General features: G+C 45.3%; 1 protein-coding gene across 3 annotated transcripts; it reads left to right on the forward strand.

Moving 5' to 3' along the window:
* The first annotated feature begins 321 nt into the window (after positions 1-321).
* On the forward strand, positions 322-15970 carry LOC120938070 (chordin-like). 3 transcript variants are annotated; one of them, XM_040351752.1, is made up of 5 exons: positions 322-500; positions 585-687; positions 6000-6154; positions 13826-13925; positions 13998-15970. In XM_040351752.1, exons 1-5 carry the CDS (start codon positions 351-353, stop codon positions 14051-14053), a joined length of 564 nt encoding a protein of 187 aa, XP_040207686.1. In that variant the 5' UTR covers positions 322-350; the 3' UTR covers positions 14054-15970. The 3 variants fall into 3 exon arrangements, with proteins under 3 accessions (XP_040207686.1, XP_040207685.1, XP_040207684.1); XM_040351751.1 differs by lacking the exons at positions 322-500; positions 585-687 and having other exon boundaries at positions 5956-6154; XM_040351750.1 differs by lacking the exons at positions 322-500; positions 585-687; positions 6000-6154 and having other exon boundaries at positions 13568-13925.
* The last annotated feature ends 4727 nt before the right edge of the window (positions 15971-20697 follow it).

Here is a 20697-nt window from a genome sequence, read left to right on the forward strand (position 1 = left end):
TCACGCGCCCTTACGCCGGGCCATTTACACTACGCCGCCGCAAATTACGGAGCAAGTGCTTTGAGAATACGGCACTTGCTCCAGTAAGTTGCGGTGGCGTAGTGTAAATGGCTTACGCTACGCCGCCGCGGATTCTATGTGAATCTGGCCCTACATGTCCAAATCTGCAGTCTGTTTGCCCCAATGGCATATGTCAGTATTCCATTACACTTGAATAGAGATCAATTTCATTATCTCCAACACCTTGTATCAACATTTTGCTTTATTCATTTCAGAGAAGAAAGAGATCCTGGTGAGGAACCACAGAAGACCTAAAAGTGAAGGTAGGAAACTTTCCTTGCCCCCCTGTAATGTTCCTCACTTACCATTTGGTATCTCAGCACCTCATCCTCTCTACCACAGGGTGTTACTTCAATGGGGAATGGAGGTCCGCTGGCACGCGATGGCATCCGTGGATTGAACCTTTTGGTCTAGTTTTATGCGCAACTTGTTCGTGCAAAGTAAGATTCGCCACGTTCCTTCCACCCTTGATGTCCCACCAGCTCACCCCCGGCTCTGACTTTACCCATCTCTCTTTGTATTAGACGTCCTCACAAGACCTGCACTGTGTGCGACGGACCTGCCCACATCTTTCTTGTGCCAATCCAATCCGTTCCAACCCGATGGACTGCTGCAAAAAATGTCCAGGTGATAGGAAGTAGTAATTTAAAGGGACTTTGCTTGGTGGCAAATACAGTGCGTTGGTGACATTGGCTTGAAATGCTTTTGTGCTCATTCATAATTCATTGACGGGTGCATTTGGCCTCCTTCTGATCTGCATCAAGCTGCGATGCAATCCTATAGATCTGTGTAAGGAGAGAAGTGGTTCTGGGGTGACCAAACAAAAGCCCATCCGCACAGGCCCTAAGGCAGTTTAAAAGTGAGGCAGAGTGTTAAATACTCGCCTAGGTCCAGTATAGCATTATATTCAGGGCCGGCCCTATGATGGGACCGGGTGGTACCATGGGTACCAGGCAGCACTTTTAGGGGGGCAGCATACTGATGCCCGCCAGCCCGTTCCGCCACCCAAATAAAATTGATGTCCATTTTTTCCCACAAATAGAGCTTTCTTTTGGTGATATTTGATCACCTCTGCGGTTTTTATTTTTTGTGCTATAAATATATATATTTTTTTAACTTTTTGCTATAATAAATATCCCCAAAATTGAGAAAAATAAACTATTTTCTTCAGTTTAGGCCAATATGTATTCTTCTACATATTTTTGGTACAAAAAAAAAAACCACAATTAGCGTACATTGATTAGTTTGCGCAAAAGACATTGTGGCCGCCGGCAATTCACAGGTCCCTTTATACTCCTGGATACATGTATAAAGCCATGGCAGGTGCTTTTCATATGCCTATATGCATGTATAGAGCCATGACAGGCCCTCTTTATACATCTATAGAGCCATGACAGGTCCTCTTGATATTCCTTTACATGTAAAGAGTCTCGACAGGTCCTCTGTATACATGTATAGAGCCATGACAGGTCCTCTTTATACTTCTTTATACATGTATAGAGCCATGACAGGTTCTCTTTCTACATCTATAGAGCCATGACAGGCCCTTGTTATACTCCTTTGTACATGTATAGAGCCATGTCAAGTACTCTTTATAGTCCTATATACATTTATAGAGCCATGACAGGTCCTCTTTATATTCCTTTACATGTAAAGAGTAATGACAGGTCCTCTATATACATGTATAGAGCCGTGACAGGTCCTCTATATACATGTATAGAGCCATGACAGGTCCTCTTTATACTCCTATACATGTATAGAGCCATGACAGGTCCTCTTTATACTCCTATACATGTATAGAGCCGTGACAGGTCCTCTATATACATGTATAGAGCCATGACAGGTCCTCTTTATACTCCTATACATGTATAGAGCCATGACGGGTCCCCTTTAGTTATCATGATATAAAATAATGAATGTGGGGGCCTTTTGGTTGGCGTGATTTTTTTTCTGGGGGGGGGGGGGGGCAGCATTTCATTCTTGGTCCCAGGCAGCACAATGTCTTGGGCCGGCACTGATTATATTCTTCTATCCACCTAGCAGGCGCCGCTCTCAGCTAGTTTTCACATATTTTCAAAACTCTGCTTATCTCCTATTCATTACTGAGCTCAACAGCTCAAACTGAGCTATACACACTCAGGTCAATGAGTTAGAGCAGTGATTCAACCCCCTCCCCTCAGCTTTGTCCAAGATTTCTATCAGACGTATCCTGCCTGGAAGAGAACTAGTGCTATGCTGTTTACTTAGATAACCCAGAGTGCTCTGGGAATCCTGTGGCATTCAATTGTTTACTTGAAAAACAAGTGCACAGCTCAAGTGATTGTGTGCAGACACAAAAAAATAATAATTTAAACCACTTCTTGACTGTGCATCATACAGACTAGGGGGGAGTACAACTGGGGGGATCTGTAGTGGAGAAGGATCTGGGGGTTTTGGTAGATCATAAGCTCAATAATAACATGCAATGTCAAGCTGCAGTTTCCAAAGAGAGCAAAGTCCTTTCTTGTATAAGAGAGTTATGGACTCCAGAGAGAGAGAGATATCATTTTGCCCCCCCCCCCCCTGTACAAATCATTAGTAAGACCTCATCTGGAATATGCAGTTCAGTTTTGGGCCCCAGTTCTCAAAAAGGATATCGGGGAACTGGAGAAAGTGCAGAGAAGGGCAACCAAACCGATAAGAGGCATGGAGGAGCTCAGCTATGAGGAAAGATTAGAGGAACTGAATTTGAGAAGAGATTAACCACTTTGTTACCGGGCCTATTTTGGCACTTTTCTCCTTTATGTAAAAATCACAATTTTTTTGCTAGAAAATTAATCAGAACCCCCAAACATTATATTTTTTTTTTAGCAGACACCCTAGGGAATAAAATGTCAGTCATTGCAACTTTTTTTCTTGCACGGTATTTGCACAATAATTTTTTTTTTTGTATAATGTGAAAGATGATGTTACGCTGAGTAAATAGATACCCAACATGTCACGCTTTAAAATTGCGCACACTCATGGAATGGTGCCAAACTTAAAAATCTCCATAGGCGACGCTTTAATTTTTTTTACAGGTTACTATTTTTGAGTTACAGAGTAGGTCTAGTGCTAGAATTGTTGCACACGCTCTAACGCACGCGATGATACCTCACATGTGGGGTTTGAACGGTGTTTACATATGTGGGCGGGACTTGCATGCGCGTTCGCTTCTGCATGCGAGCGACCGGGACAGGGGCGTTTTCAATTTTTTTTTTTATCATTTTATTTTATTATTTTTTTACTTAATTTTTTTATTTTTACACTTTTTTAAAAAAAAAAAAATTTTGATCACTTTTATTCCTATTACAAGGAATGTAAACATCCCTTGTAATATGAATCACTGTGACAGGTCCTCTTTATGGAGAGATGTGGGGTCAATAAGACCCCACATCTCTCCTACAGGCTTACAAGCATGAAATCGGTGAAAAAAAAATCACCGATTACATGCCGACAGCGGCTTTGTTTACTTTCGGGTACCGGGCGTGACGTCATAACGTCGCGCCCGGTCCTCCGACGGTCATGGAGATGACTGTGACCGTCAGGTGACCAGTCATCTCTATGCTTCCTAACCATGAGCGCCGGCCGATTCGCTCTCTGGGCCCCCGATGGCACGGGAGAGCCCGGAGAAGCACCGGATCGCGGCGGGAGGGGGACGTCCCCTCCCGCTGCCTAGAAGGACGATCGAGTGGCCGAACCGTTCTTCTGGTGCACAGAATCGCCGGCTGAAGACAGAGATATCTGAATGATGCCTGCAGCTGCAGGCATCATTCAGATATCACCGCACAAAGCCGAGGATGTCCTGGGACGTCCTCTGGGTCTCAAGTGGTTAAGGGGGGATATGATCAACATGTACAAATATATAAGGGGTCCATATAATGAATTGGTGTTGAGTTATTCACTTTACGGTCAACACAAAAGACAAGGGGGCACTCTTTATGTCGAGAGGAAAAGAGATTTCACCTGCAAATACGGAAAGGTTTCTTCACAGTAAGAGCTGTGAAAATGTGGAACAGACTCCCTCCAGAGGTGGTTCTGGCCCAGATCAGTAGATTGCTTTAGGGAAGGTCTGGATACTTTCCTAAATGTACAGAATATAACTGAGTACTGACATTTATAGGTAACGTTGATTCGGGGAAAATCTGATTGCCTCTCGGGGGATCAGGAAGGAATTTTTTCCCTGCTGTAGCAAATTGGATCACATGCTCTGCTGTTTTTTGCCTTCCTCTGGATCAACTGTGGTTATAGAATTGGGTATATGGAATTGTACGATATTTTTTTTTTTCTTTTTGTTTTTTATTGTTGAACTAGATGGACTTGTCTTTTTTCAACCTAACTATGTAACACTTTAAATTGCCTACTAAAAAAATACATATAAAGTTGCGGGGATTCTAAAAGATTTTTTAGCAAAATTAATAAAAAAATGTACATGTAGGAGAGAAATGTCAGGCTTGGCCCAGTTGGGAAGTAGTTGGCAACAACCGGGCAGCAGGAGTACAGAATCAGGAACCAGAAGTGGAGTTAGAGCCGGGCCGAGGTCAGTATCGGGCGAGCAAAGGAGGCACCGGAACAGCAGGCAGGAGGCAAGGTCAAATCACAAGCCAGAATCAGCAACAAGGGTACAGGAACAAGCAGGGACAACAAATGGCAGGTCAGAATAAGCATATAAACACACAGGATCAGGTTACAGGCAGAAGGAACTGACGACCACGTAGCGCTTTAACTGCTTGCCGACCGTCGTTTTACGGCGGCAAGTCGGCTCCCCTGCGCGAGAGCATGTAATATAACGTTGGCTCTCTCGCAGGCCCCCCGCTCGCCCCCGACTCCCATGCCCGGCGGGGGCGTGATCGCCGCCGGGCACACACGATCGCTCGTTACAGAGCGGGGACCTGTCAGGGGGAGAAATGCTGATCTTCTGTTCATACAATGTATGAACAGAAGATCAGTCATTTCCCCTAGTGAGGACACACCCCCCTACAGTTAGAACACACCCAGGCATACTTAACCCCTTCCCCGCCCCCTTAGTGTTAACCCCTTCACTGCCAGTGGCATTTTTATAGTAATCCAATGCATTTTTATAGCACTGATTGCTATAAAAATGCCAATGGTCCCAAAAATGTGTCAAAAGTGTCCGAAGTGTTCGCCATAATGTTGCAGTACCGAAAAAAAAAACGTTGATTGCCGCCATTACTAGTAAAAAAATAAATATTAATAAAAATGCCATAAAAATACCCCTATTTTGTAAACGCTATAACTTTTGCGCAAACCAATCAATAAACCCTTATTGTGATTTTTTTTTAACGAAAAATATGTAGAAGAATACGTATCGGCCTAAACTGAGGAAAAAATATGTTTTAGATATTTTTGGGCGATATTTCATTATGGTAAAAAGTAAAAAATATTCATTTTTTTCAAAATTGTCACTCTATTTTTGTTTATAGCGCAAAAACTAAAAACCGCAGAGGTGATCAAATACCACCAAAAGAAATCTCTATTTGTGGGGAAAAAAGGACGCCAATTTTGTTTGGGAGCCACGTCGCACGACCGCGCAATTGTCAGTTAAAGCGACGCAGTGCCGAATCGCAAAAAAGTGCTCTGGTCTTTGGGCAGCAACATGGTCCGGGGGTTAATCGGTTAAATAGACCACTGGGCGCCAAAGTCCATCCAAACATGCACGCTCACCCTCATGAGCACAAGCAGCGCTCATGCTCACACACTCACGCTCGTGTAGATGCGGCCCAATTCTGTGCCGAGTTCTGTGGACCATTCTGCGTACATGCGCATTTCTTTGAGCCACGGGCATGACCTCGGTTTTCCTGACACGTATAAACATAAAAATGGAAAAAATCACTAATTGACCCCTAACCATATTAATGTCTCCTCTTCATAACACGAATATCCTTTCCTCTCCTATGCAGAGGAGGAGCAGAACCCTGCAGAGCTGGCAGACACAATGCAGTCTGATGAGCCGCGCAAATGCAAAGTGATGGGTCACTTGTATTCAAACAACGAGCGCTGGCATCCAGCGGTCGAAAAACATGGCATGGTGCCGTGTGTGACCTGCATCTGCCTGGTAAGTAGAAACAGCATGACGTGTGGGAGATGGATAGACATAAGGATACTTTGCCATAAAGGGCTAAGGAACGGAGTCACCCAACTCCTTGCCCTCCTCAGCAGTACCAAGACGCATTACGTTTGCTTCCCTGCCACTCCCTTCGGCCACAAGCAAAGAGAAGTAACACTTTATAAGCCGAAAGTCATCATTTAGAGCTTACACAGAGGTGAGAGTGCTGACTGGCCATTAGGAAGCACCCAGAGGCGTTGCTAGGGGGGTGCGGTCCGCACCGGGTGACACCCGCTAGAGAGGTGACACCATCCCGTTTTTTTTTTTTTTAGCTGACATGCCCAGCCTGCCCTGTGCAATCCCAGCCTGCCCTGTAACACCCCAGCCTGCTCTGTGCCACCCCAGCCTGCCCTGTATCACCCCAACCTGCCCTGTACCACCCCAGCCTGCTCTGTGCCACCCCAGCCTGCCCTGTATCACCCCAACCTGCCCTGTACCACCCCAGCCTGCCCTGTGCCACCCCAAACAGCCCTATACCACCCCAGCCTGCCCTGTACCACCCCAAACAGCCCTATACCACCCCAGCCTGCCCTGTACCCCCACAAACAGCCCTGTGCCACCACAGCCTGCCCTGTGCCACCCCAGCCTGCCCTGTACCCCCACAAACAGCCCTGTACCACCCAGCCTGCCCTGTGCCACCACAGCCTGCTCTGTACCACCCAAAACTTTCCCATGCCACCCCAACTTGCCCTGTGCCACCCCAATCTGCCCTATGCCACCATAACTTGCCCTATACCACCCCAACCTGCCCAATGCCACCCTAACTTGCCCTGTGACACCATGTTTTACCGCACCGGGTGACACCAACCCTAGTGACGCCACTGGAAGCACCAACCCTGTGACGCGGGTAGAATAGGAGTGTTACATGCTCCTCCATACCTAGAAATTCTGTCAGAAATAGGAAGGGATAGCCCGGCGGCCACACACTTCGCCCGAGCAGAGTGGTTTAGCAGGTAAAAGCAGCCTCAGCTTGATACATCCAGACCACAACTCCAACATGTTTCGCCCCGTCCCCAGGGCTCAATCATGTAGATCCTACATGATTAAGCCCCAGGGGCAGGGCGAAACATGTTGGTGTCGTGGTCTGGATGTATCAAGCTGAGGCTGCTTTTACCTGCTAACCAATTGGCCCGGGTGAGGTGTGCAGCGGTCTGGATATCTCTTCCTATTTCTTACATTCTGCTTCGGGTCTGGACGGACCCTTTCCTCAGTCTGCACCCTCACTAGTCAGCAGCATCCAACTCATCGGACCTTGACGGCCTGAATGGGGGGCCCTTAAAGTGAATGTAAACCCCAATTTATTTATTTTTATGTCACAATGTAGAGCAGGGATCTCTAAACTTTTTAAACAAAAGGGCCAGTTTATTGTCCTTTAGACTTTAGGAGGGCCGGAGGGACTCCTAAAAATGTTGGCATCATTGAGAATAAATATGGCCTCAGGATTGGTGATCAATAGGAGGGGTAGTGCCCCTATTAATAGGAGGAATAGTATCCCATCATTGGTATCACTGGAAGAAAGAGTGCCCCATTGTAGCGGTCAGTTGGAAAAATAGTGCCTCATATCAGTGGAAGTAATAGTGCCCCAAGGTCCGGGTAGAAGCTAGCAAAGGGCCACATCTGGCCCTCGGGCCGCAGTTTGGAGACCCCCTGACAGGGCTGGACTGGGACAAAAATTTGGCCCTGGACTTCATCCAGACCGGCCCACTTTAGTTCAATAAAAATAGCGCCTGAAAAACGCCTCCGCTGCAGTCCCAGTGTGAAAGCCTGGGTGCTTTCACACTGGGGCGCTGCCAGGGCGTCCTCCAAGCAGCATCTTTGGGGCAGTGGAAGAGCAGCGTACAAACCGCTCCTGCCCATTGAAATGAATGGCAACTGCTGCTGAAGCGCCTGCAAAGCACTTCGGCAGCAGCGCTACACGGGCGCATTTAACCTTGAATTTGCCTGCTAACGGGGGTTAAAAGCACCTGCTAGACGCCGAATAGTGCAGCTAAAACGACAGTAAAGTGCTGCTAAAACTAGCAGTGTTTTACCGTCAATGCCCGACCCAGTGTGAAAGCAGCCTAAGTGTTAGGGAGTGAATGAGATAGAGGAGGAAGCTGAGAGACAGAGGGGGGAGCTGAGAGACAGGGGAGCTGAGAGACAGAGGGGGGGGTCAGAGAGACAGAGGGGGGTCTGAGAGATAGAGCGGGATCTGAGAGATAGAGGGGGATCTGAGAGATAGAGGGGGATCTGAGAGATAGAGGGGGGTCTGAGAGATAGAGGGGGGTCAGAGAGACAGTCAGAGAGAGGGGTCAGAGAGACAGAGGGGGGTCTGAGAGATAGAGCGGGATCTGAGAGATAGAGGGGGATCTGAGAGATAGTGGAGGGGGCTAAAAGAGGGGGGGACTGAGAGACGGGGGGGGGGGGGGACTGAGAGACAGAGGGGGGACTGAGAGACAGGGGGGTCTGAGAGACAGGGGGGGTCTGAGAGACAGGGGGGGGTCTGAGAGAGTCTCCGTTTAAAAAAAAATGTTTTTTTTTAAAACGGCCCACTGAGCCATCGGCCCACCGGGAAACTCCCTGTAGTCCCTATGGCCTGTCCATCCCTGCCCCCTGATGTAGAGTATAAGATTTCCTATCATCTGTGCCCAGTCTTGCCACACAGAGTTAATCCAGCTCTGAGCAATCCTCTTTTATTGTTTAGTGAAATAAAAAAGGACTTACAGAGAAAAAAACTTAGGGGCAGATTCTTGTAGATCGCCGCATCTCTGCGGGGCCGTAACGTATCTCATTTACGTTACGCCGCAAGTTTTACGGGCAAGTGCTCGATTCACAAAGCACTTGCCTGTAAAGTTGCGGCGGCGTAGCGTAAATCCCCCAGCACAAGCCCGCCTAATTCAAATGATCCGGGTAGGGGGCGTGGATCATTTAAATTAGGCGCGTTCCCGCGCATGCGCCCTCCCTAAAATTTCCCGACGTGCATTGCGCTAAATGACGTCGCAAGGACGTCATTGGTTTCGACTTGAACGTAAATGGCGTCCAGCCCCCTTCACGGACGACTTACGCAAACAAATTTTTAAATTTCGACGCGGGAACGACGGCCATACTTAACCACTTAAGCCCCGGACCAATATGCAGCCTAAAGACCCAAGGTGTTTTTACAGTTCGGGACTGCGTCGCTTTAACAGACAATTGCGCGGTCGTGCGACGTGGCTCCCAAACAAAATTGGCGTCCTTTTTTCCCCACAAATAGAGCTTTCTTTTGGTGGTATTTGATCACATCTGCGGTTTTTTGTTTTTGCGCTATAAACAAAAATAGAGCGACAATTTTGAAAAAAAAGCAATATTTTTTACTTTTTGCTGTAATAAATATCCCCCAAAAACATATATAAAAACATTTTTTTTCCTCAGTTTAGGCCGATACGTATTCTTCTACCTATTTTTAGTAAAAAAAATCGCAATAAGCCTTTATCGATTGGTTTGCGCAAAATTTATAGTGTTTACAAAATAGGGGATAGTTTTATTGCATTTTTATTTTTTATTTTTTTTTTACTACTAATGGCGGCGATCAGCAATTTTTTTCGTGACTGCGACATTATGGCGGACACTTCGGACAATTTTGACACATTTTTGGGACCATTGTCATTTTCACAGCAAAAAATGCATTTAAATTGCATTCTTTATTGTGAAAATGACAGTTGCAGTTTGGGAGTTAACCACAGGTGGCGCTGTAGGAGTTAGGGTGCACCTAGTATGTGTTTACAACTGTTTGGGGGTGTGGCTGTAGGAATGACGTCATCGATCGTGTCTTCCCTATAAAGGGAATGACGCGATCGATGCGCCGCCATAGTGAAGGACGGGGAAGCCGTGTTTACACACGGCTCTCCTCGTTCTTCAGCTCCGGGGAGCGATCGCGACGGAGCGGCTATAAACAAATAGCCGCGCCGTGGTCCCGGATCGCTCCCCGAGCGGACCCGACCACCGCATGTAGCGGGGGGGGTCCCGATCGGACCCCCCACCCGCTAATAGGCGAGGACGTACCTATACGCCCATGTGCCTGTACGTGCCATATTGTGGACGTATATGTACATGCGGTGGTCCTTAAGTGGTTAACATTGGTTGCCCCTCATATAGCAGGGGCAACTTTACGCGTCGCAAATCTAACGTAAACGTCGTATCTTCACTGCGTCAACCGCGCGTACGTTCGGGAATTCGCGTATTTTGCTAATTTGCATACTCGATCGGGAAAACGACGGAGGGGACACCTAGCGGCGAAAAAAAAAATTGCATTTAAGATCCGACAGCGTAAGAGCCTTACGCCTGTCGGATCTAATGGATATCTATGCGTAACTGATTCTAAGAATCAGTCGCATAGCTACGACGGCCCAGATTAGGACTTACGACGGCGCACATTGCGTTGTGCCGTCATAAGCCCTTTGAGAATCTGGGCCTTAGTCCGTTCGGCCCCCTTGCTGTGAGTGACAGGTCATTTACATATCTCGTGCAGTAGCCTGGAGACAGGCATTTTTAAATTCCCACCCCCACTCCTTTTCTGAAGTCATGTGGTTACTTTTCTGGATTTTGACTGGATGTTAGTGATCATAGCAGAATTTAGTGTAAGGAATACACAGGAAAAAATGCATGTTGACAAGGGGAGTGTAGAGGTGGGCGGGGAGTCTACTGACATCACAACTCCACCCACCGAGCTCCAGGCAACAGATCCACCCACCGAATCTGCAGTTTTTCAGTTCTTATAACAGACAGAGGGGAGACATTTAACAGGTAAGGATACATGCAGGTGGTTGTATATCCTTATAGCTCAGCACTATGGCAGTAGTTTAGAAAGAATGAGAGTGGCTTTACATCCACTTTAAGCACTTATCATGGGTCACCTAGATGTTCTGTTGGCCTTCTCATTCTCTCAGCACAGAGGGGTTGGTGACCACATTTTTTTCCCACCATACTAAAGAAATGGCATCCAAGTCTTATAGCTAGATTCAGGTAGGGCGGCGCATCTTTCAGGCGGCGTAGCGTATCGTATTTACGCTATGCCGCCGTAAGTCAGAGAGGCAGGTGCTGTATTCACAAAGCACTTGCCTCCTAAAGTTACGGCGGTGTAGCGTAAATGGGGCCGGCGTAAGCGTGCCCAATTCAGATGAGGGGGGCGTGTTTTATGTAAATGATTGGTGACCCGAAGTGATTGACGTTTTTTACGAACGGCGCATGCGCCGTCCGTGTACATATCCCAGTGTGCTTTGCTCCAAAGTACGCCGCAAGGACCTATTGGTTTTGACGTGAACGTAAATTACGTCCAGCCCCATTCACGGACGAGTTACGCAAACGACGTAAAATTTTCAAATTTCGCCGCGGGAACGACGGCCATAATTAACATTGGTACGCTGCACTTACGCCACCATATAGCAGGGGTAACTATACGCCGGGAAAAGCCTAACGTAAACGGCGCAACTTTACTGCGTCGGCAGGGCGTACGTTCGTGAATTTGCGTATCTAGCGGATTTACATATTTCGATGCGTAAATCAGCGTACACGTCCCTAGCGGCCAGCGTAAATATGCAGTTACGATCCGACTGCGTAAGAGACTTACGCCTGTCTGATCTAATAGATATCTATGCGTAACTGATTCTAAGAATCAGGCGCATAGATATGATCGGCCGGACGCAGAGATACGCCGTCGTATCTCCTCTAAGAATCTGGCCCTTAGTCCGTAGGGTTCAATATTGAATTGGCTCCACCCTTTGCAGCTATAACAGGTTTAACCTTTCTGGAAAGGCTGTCCACAAGGTTTAGGAGGGTGTCTATGGGAATGTTTGACCATTCTTCCAGAAACAAATTTGTGAGGCCGGGCACTGATGTTGGATAAGAAGGCCTGGCTCGCAAACTCCACTCTAATTCATCCCAAAGGTGTTCCATCAGGTTGAGGTCAGGACTCTGTGCAGGCCAGTCAAGTTACTTCACCCCAAACTCGCTCATCTATTTCTTTATGGACCTTGATTTGTGCACTGGTCCAAATCATTTAGTGGAGGGGGGATTATGGTGTGGGGTTACTTTCCAAGGGGTTGGGCTTGGCTCCTTAGTTCCAGTGAAGGAAACTCTTAAGGCGTCAATGTACCAAGACATTTTGGACGATTTCACGCTCTCAACTTTGTGAGAACAGTTTGGGGACGGCCCCTTCCAGTTCCAACATGACTGCACACCAGTGCACAAAGCAAGGTCCATAAACACATGGATGAGCGAGTTTGGGGTGGAGAAACTTGACTGGCCTGCGCAGAGTCCTGACCTCAACCCGATAGGACACCTTTGGGATGAATTAGAGTAGACTGCGAGCCAGGCCTTCTGTAACGGAATGGCCTGTGACACCCAGAGACTTCTGAAGGATGTGGGGTACTCCTGTGCCAGCTTCACCAATGACTCTTGGGTCTAGGGTCATCCTATGTCCAATAGGGGCATAGGATGACTGAGAACTGATATCTCGGATTACATGAGATGGGACAGTAATGATAATTCATGTTTTGCAGGATATCTTAGAATATTACAAGTTGTTCCTTATGAACAGGTCAATAGACTGTTGAGGTGTTAATTGAGTCGGGCTCCTAAGATATTCCATTGTCCATTGTGTGATGCCAATACTGTTTTGTGTCTATTGTACTGATTAAGTCTGTAAAGGTCAGATGTCTAACTTTGAGGTGTTAATTGAGTCTGGCTTTCATTGTGGATGCTAATGACACTGTATGGTGTGAAAAGGCTATTGATGATAAGGTGTGGAATGTGACTGAGCACCCTCTAAAGGTCAGACGTCTGTGTATTGTGTATCAGGTGTGAATAGCTTATTGTCGGAGACAGAACGTCCGACATAGGAATGTGTATTATGCAGGTGAATAGCTTATTGTCGGAGTCAGGACGTCTGGGGGATAATTAACTCATCTGAATGTCACTATCTAAAAGAATGTGTATGAAGCCCCATTGTGTGATGTTTTGGGGGTGGAGAGTTTCATTGTCCCTGTGCTTACTGAAGCATGCTTGTAACTGTATAAAAACCTGAGAGCTAACCATTAAAGATTCATTCATTTTGGAACCAGTAACAGAGCTGTCTGTCTCGTTATTTCTGGGGAAAATCCAATGGGTCCTGTCTCCTGGATTGTCGGATAAGCTGTCGTGGTTGATGGAATGGAAATCGTAATTGGTGGTGACCGTTACACCTTCTCATCCACATCAGTGCCTGACCTCACAAATGTGCTTTTGGAAGAATGGTCAAACATTCCCATAGACACACTCCTAAACCTTATGGACGGCCTTCCCAGAAGAGTTGAAGCTGTTATAGCTGCAAAGGGCGGGGCCAACTCAATATTGAACCCTACGGCCTAAGACTGGGGGGGCCATTCAATTTCATGTGCGTGTAAAGGCAGGCGTCCTAATACTTTTGGTTATATAGTGTATCCACAGAAAGACAATAAAAGGTGAGATTTGGGTACTTGCCCCATATGTCATATTTAGAATGTATTTTATTGATCTTGTTTTATGATGAATACGTATGTGAATGAAATGTTGTTGTCTGGCTTGGACATGGGAGAGAAGGACGTGGCTCTACAGAACTAGCTATGATCTCTATGTGTCTCTCGACAGGATGGCGTCCCCCAGTGTGACAAACAGAAATGGAAATGCAGTGACCCCGAATGTAGTGCCAGCAGGAAGCCAGACAGAATCTGCTGCAGTGAATGCCTCGGTGAGTGTCATATTTGGTTCATTAGCTCACAAAGTGCCCCTACCACCTCTAATACTCCTGTGTCTGGTGCAGGTCATGTCCAAGAGGAAGATGAAAAGTCCAGACCTGAAGAACCTACAAGCACATGAAGATATTAGACAGCCTGAAAGGGACTATATGGACCAAATATTGGGCAATCTCCAGCAAACTGGGTCAGGAGGACAACCACAGGACTCTCTGGTGTCATATCTCCTTAATGGACGCTTCATTTTAAAAGAACTTCAGGGTTCTGTGATGTCATATCCTCTCAATGGACGCTTCACTTTAGAAGAACTTCAGGGTTCTGTGATGTCATATCCTCTCAATGGACGCTTCATTTTAGAACTTCAGGGTTCTGTGATGTCATATCCTCTCAATGGACGCTTCATTTTAGAACTTCAGGGCTCCGTGATGTCATATCCTCTCAATGGACGCTTCATTTTAGAACTTCAGGGTTCTGTGATGTCATATCCTCTCAACGGACACTTCACTTTAGAACTTCAGGGTTCTGTGATGTCATATCCTTTCAATGGACGCTTCATTTTAGAACTTTAGGGCTCTGTGATGTCACATGCTCTCAATGGACGCTTCATTTTAGAACTTCAGGGTTCTGTGATGTCATATCCTCGCAATGGACGCTTCATTTTAGAACTTCAGGGTTCTGTGATGTCATATCCTCTCAATGGACGCTTCATTTTAGAACTTCAGGGTTCTGTGATGACATATCCTCTCAATGGACACTTCATTTTAGAACTTCAGGGTTCTGTGATGTCATATCCTCTCAATGGACGCTTCATTTTAGAACTTCAGGGTTCTGTGATGTCATATCCTCTCAATGGACGCTTCATTTTAGAACTTCAGGGTTCTGTGATGTCATATCCTCTCAATGGATGCTTCATTTTAGAACTTCGGGGTTCTGTGATGTCATATCCTTTCAATGGACGCTTCATTTTAGAACTTTAGGGCTCTGTGATGTCACATCCTCTCAATGGACACTTCTCTTTAGAAGAACTTCAGGGTTCTGTGATGTCATATCCTCTCAATGGACGCTTCATTTTAGAACTTCAGGGTTCTATGAGGTCATATCCTTTCAATGGACGCTTTATTTTAGAACTTCAGGGTTCTGTGATGTCATATCCTCTCAATGGACGCTTCATTTTAGAAGAAATTCAGAGCTCTGTAATGTCATATCCTTTCAATGGACCCTTCATTTTAGAAGAACTTTAGCGCTCTGTGGTGACATAAGCCAAAGAACATCGCAAGACAATTTCAGAACTCGAAAATCGTTCCCAAGGATCTGTATATAACTGGCACATGGCTCAGTTGTAATCCATTGACAGGACTGTCAGGTAGGGTTGCCACATTTTCTTCAAGCCAAACCCAAACACCGGACCACCGACAGTGGACGGTGAGCTCACTCACCTGAGGATGAAGGTTCAGGCATCAACATATTTCATCCACAATGTATCAGCCGGTTGCAGAGCTTCAAACTTCCATCCCACACATCCCTTTCCTGCGGCACAGAACGCCGGGGATCGGAGTGTGGGTGAGCACACAGAGGGGTGGGAGGAGGAGCACATCAAGCCCTCTCTCCTCTCTTGTCCATGTATGGGGGTCGGGCCCATGAGAACACCTATGCACTTGGCGGTTGTGATACTTGATGAACCACAGCCCATTCTGAATATTATGTCCGAGTTTCAGGGGGGGGCTGAAACCCGGACACGCAATTCAAAACCCAGACTATCCAGGTGAATCCCGGACAGGTGGCAACCCTACCGTCATGGTTTTTGAGAGTAGACAACTGCAGGACCGTGCTGTCAAACAGGCCTTTGGCTACTTCAGCTGAGGATAACCATGACACTATGATATAATAAACATGGAATATCACTGCAAGGACAAACAATGCACAAAGCAACATTTACAGTATAAATGGGATGCTGAAAATCACTTCTGTTCACAGATGATCAGATTATCCGTGTGACAGGAGCAGCTCCATCAATGGGGTGGATTCACGTAGGGGTGCGCAATGATACATATCGTATTTACGCTACGCCGCCGTAACATACAGGAGAAAGTGCTGTATTCACGAAGCACTTGCTCCGTAAGTTGCGGCGGCGTATTGTAAATGGAGCCGGCGTAAGCGTGCGTAATTCAAATGTGGAAGGGGGGGCGTGGCGTGTTTTATGTAAATGTATGATGACCTGACGCCATCCGTGTACATATCCCAGTGTGCATTGCTTCCAAGTATGGCGTAACGACGTATTGTTTTCGACGTGAACGTAAATTACGTCCAGCCCTATTCGCGAACGACTTATGCAAACGACGTAAATAATAAAAATTTCGAAGCGGGAACGACGTCCATACTTAACATTGGCTGCGCCTCCTAATAGCAGGACCAGCCTTACGCCGAAAAAGCCTTAACGCAAACGACGTAAAAAACGAACGCCGGGCGCACGTACGTTTGTGAATCGATGTATCTAGGAAATTAGCATATTCTACGCTGACAACAACGGAAGCGCCCCTAGCGGCCAAAGTGATATTGCACACAATTCTACGCCGCCGCAATCAAGTTACGTCGGGGGAGGAAGCCTATTTTTTCAGCGTAACTGCCTTTGTGAATCGGCGTAACGAAACGCCGACGCAGATTTGAAATTACGGTGGCGTATCTGGAGATACGCCGCCGTAACAGGTACCTGAATCTACCCCAATGACTCCAACAAAGATATGTAAGGAAGCAGCACATCTTTAAGAGAGATTCTGGAAAAGATTGGAGACGATGTATGCGTGATGACCAATGTGATGAGGAAGACTGTGCAGGGCTGGATGAGGAGGGAATGTGCGACAGACATGATTAAGCACTGCTGTGCGTGAAACGCGTTAACCTTCCTACTCATTTGTGCTCATGTGCTGTAAAAAAATGTTTTACCTACCACCGCACATATTAAATGCAAGGTTCACATTGTTCCTGGTTACTGTGGTTTACTAAATTATAAAAAATTCTCCCGCCAGTAGCCGTGTATCCCAAAATATAAGCAGCATCCCTTCTGCTCCCGGGATGATATAAAACATTTTTTTGCCACATACTATACCAATAATTCTCAATCAGCTGACAAATTCAGCGAATGTGCAACACTCTTAACCACTTAAGACCCGGACCTTTAGGCAGCTAAAGGACCTGACCAGTTTTTGCGATTCGGCACTGCGTCGCTTTAACTGACAATTGCGCGGTCGTGCGACGTGGCTCTCAAACACAATTGGCGTCCTTTTTTTCCCCACAAATAGAGCTTTCTTTTGGTGGTATTTGATCACCTCTGCAGTTTTTATTTTTTGTGCTATAAACAAAAATAGAGCAACAATTTTGAAAAAAAATGTAATATTTTTTACTTTTTGCTATAATAAATATCCCCCAAAAATATATAAAAAAAATGTTTCATCCTCAGTTTAGGCCGATACGTATTCTTCTACATATTTTTGGTAAAAAAAAAAAAAAAAAAAAAAAATCGCAATAAGCGTTTATCGACTGGTTTGCGCCAAATTTATAGCGTTTACAAAATAGGGGATAGTTTTATTGCATTTTTATTATTTTTTTTTTTACTACCAATGGCGGCGATCAGCGATTTTTTTCATGACTGCGACATTATGGCGGACACATCGGACAATTTTGACACATTTTTGGGACCACTGTCATTTTCACAGCGAAAAGTATGCTATAAAAATGCATTGTTTACTGTGAAAATGACAATTGCAGTTTGGCAGTTAACCACAAGGGGGCGCTGAAGGGGTTAAGTGTGACCTCATCTGTGTTTCTAACTGTAGGGGGGCGGGGCTGTAGGTGTGACGTCATTGATTGTGTTTTCCTATAAAAGGGAACACACGATCAATGACGGCGCCACAGTGAAGAACAGGGAAGCTGTGTTTACATACAGCTCTCCCCGTTCTTCAGCGGCGATCGGGTCCGCGGGTCGCGCGGTCACAGAGCTTCAGACCGGCCCGCGCACTTAAAGAGGACGTACCTGTACGTGCTTGTGAACAGCTGTGCCATTCTGCCGACGTATATGTGCAGGAGGCGGTCCTTAATTGGTTGAGCATGACTTGTATAAGTAATAAATACGACCATATTATCCATCTCAAAATATAAATTAAAAAACACACATTAAAAATAAGGTTTATACAACAATGAAAAGTTTCTACGCACAAAGCTGATCACTTCACCCAATCATGTCTAGAGTTCATTAAAGTGGAGTTCCACCCTTATTTTTTTTTTTGCCCAAAAATCTAAAAAAATAAAATAAAAAATGTATACTTACCTGAAAGGGCGGTTGCTATCCAGAAGTAGCACTTCTGCCTCTTCCTCCACTGCGGTGTATCTTCTGCCTCGTCCTCCGTCGCGGTGTCTTCTGGTGAATGGGGCGCGCTGCCTTCTGGGAACTGTGTATCCCAGGAGGCAGCTGCCCATTTACAAAGCGTAGCGCGAGTCGCGCATGCACAGTAGGAAACGGGCAGTGAAGCCATAAGGCTTCACTGCCTGTTTCCCTTAGGGAGGATGGAGGCGCCAGGACCGAGCGATCGCCGCCAGGGGACCGACATCGCGGGCGACTAGGACAGGTAAGTGTCCTTATTAAAAGTCAGCAGCTGCAGTGTTGGTAAAAAAAAAACACCAAGAGAAAAATAGTGACGAGGAGGGAGCTCAAGCTGATTAACAGCCTCAGCTCTGATCCAGTGTGTGAAGGGGGTGTGCCTCTTCCCTCCAATCAGCTCTCAGAGCTCTGGTCAATGAGCTCTGCAGAGTGTAATTACAGCTCTCTGCCCCCTCTTCTTTCTTACAGCTCAGACAAGCTTTAGAAAATTCTGGACATCGAAAAGCCCCGATATGTAAAAATGTTATTGAATGATTTTCTGCCATTTGTTTTGTTTTTGCACACATTTTTTTTTTTATATAAATCAATCACTTTAGGCCTCAAGATTAGTTAAAACACCACACATTATATAGCATAAAATGGTAGTAGTATAATTTTTTTAAATGCAACACCTTACCAAGCATAACATTTCAGTAAAATTAAACTAAATTTAGAGTCTGGGTATGTAAAATGTAAAATATGAGTTTCGGCGAGTAATGAGATACCCAACATGTCAAGCTTTTAAATTTGCACGCACCTGCAAAATGACCATGTACTACGTTACCGAATATTTTCCATAGGAGATGCTTTAAAAGCCCCTACAGGTCATTAATTTAGAATTAACCATGAATAACAGGAGAGAATTATTGGTCTCTATTTTTTTTTACTAAAACTAATTATAAACCACATAAAGAGACAAAAAGGTCCCCAATGTGTTATATTTTTTTCTGCTCAGACCATTAACCACTTCAGCCCCGGTAGAATTTACCCCCTTCCTGACCAGAGCATTTCTTGCGATTCGTCACTGCGATGCTTTAACTGACAATTGCGCGGTGTTGTACCCAAACAAAATTGATGTCCTTTTTTCCCCACAAATAGAGATTTATTTTGGTGGTATTTGATCACCTCCGCGGTTTTTATTTTTTGCGCTATTAAACAAAAAAAAATGAGCGACAATTTTGAATAAACAACACAATCTCTTTTACTTTTTGCTATAATAAATATCCCATTTTTTTCAAAAAACAATATTTAAAATATATTATATATATATATATATATATATATATATATATATTTTTTTTTTCCCCTCAGTTTAGGCCGATATGCATTATACATTTTTTTTCCCCCCAAAAAAATATCCCAATAAGCGTATATTGATTGGTTTTCTCAAGTTATAACAAAATTGGCGTCCTTTTTTCCCCCACAAATAGAGCTTTCTTTTGGTGGTATTTATTTTTTGCGCTATAAACAAAAATAGAGCGACTATTTTGAAAAAAATGCAATATTTTTTACTTTTTGCTGTAATAAATATCCCCAAAAGATATATAAAAAAAAAATTTCCCCCCTCAGTTTAGGCCGATACGTATTCTTCTACCTATTTTTGGTAAAAAAAAAAAAAAAAAAAAAAATCGCAATAAACGTTTATTGATTGGTTTGCGCACAATTTATAGCGTTTACAAAAAAGGGGATGGTTTTATGACATTTTTATTATTCTTTTTTTACTAGTAATGGCAGTGATCTGCGATTTTTATTGTGACTGCGACATTATGGCGGACACTATTTTGGGACCATTGTCATTAATACAGCGATCAGTGCTATAAAAATGTACCGATTACTGTGTAAATGACACTGGCAGGGAAAGGGTTAAGTGTGTCCTAGGGATTGATTCTAACTGTGGGGGGTGGGCTACCAGTCACATGACTGATCACAGGGAGCAGTAGATCTCTGTCCTATCACTAGGCAGAACAGGGAAATGCCATGTTTACATCTCCCCGTTCTGCCTTTCCATAAGACCAGTGGTCATCAACCCTGTCCTGCAGGGCCCACTAACAGGCCAGGTTTGCAAGATAACTGAAATACATCACAGCTGATATAATTTGCTCCTCAGTGACTGCAGTATTCTAGACTGCATCTCCCCAAGGTAATACATAAAACCTGGCCTGTTAGTGGGCCCTGCAGGACAGGGTTGATGACCACTGCATAAGACGATCACGGAGCGCGCGTGCGCACACGGTGGAAAATTCAAAGCAACGTACAGGTACCTTTCTTTGCTCAGCCGTGCCATTCTGCCGATGTATATGTACATGCGGCGGCCGGCAAGTGGTTAAAATCGCACTTGAAAGTGGAATAATAAAAAA

This window comes from Rana temporaria, chromosome 4 (assembly GCF_905171775.1).
Source record: "Rana temporaria chromosome 4, aRanTem1.1, whole genome shotgun sequence".
NCBI classification, from domain to species: domain Eukaryota; kingdom Metazoa; phylum Chordata; class Amphibia; order Anura; family Ranidae; genus Rana; species Rana temporaria.

Excerpts from the sequence above, each read along its gene's own strand:
- LOC120938070 (XM_040351750.1), top strand. The coding sequence starts at position 13,740 with ATGAAATGTTGTTGTCTGGCTTGGACATGGGAGAGAAGGACGTGGCTC. Across the intron at positions 13,926-13,997 it reads CTGCTGCAGTGAATGCCTCG|GTCATGTCCAAGAGGAAGAT; the intron begins GTGAGTGTCATA and ends TGTCTGGTGCAG.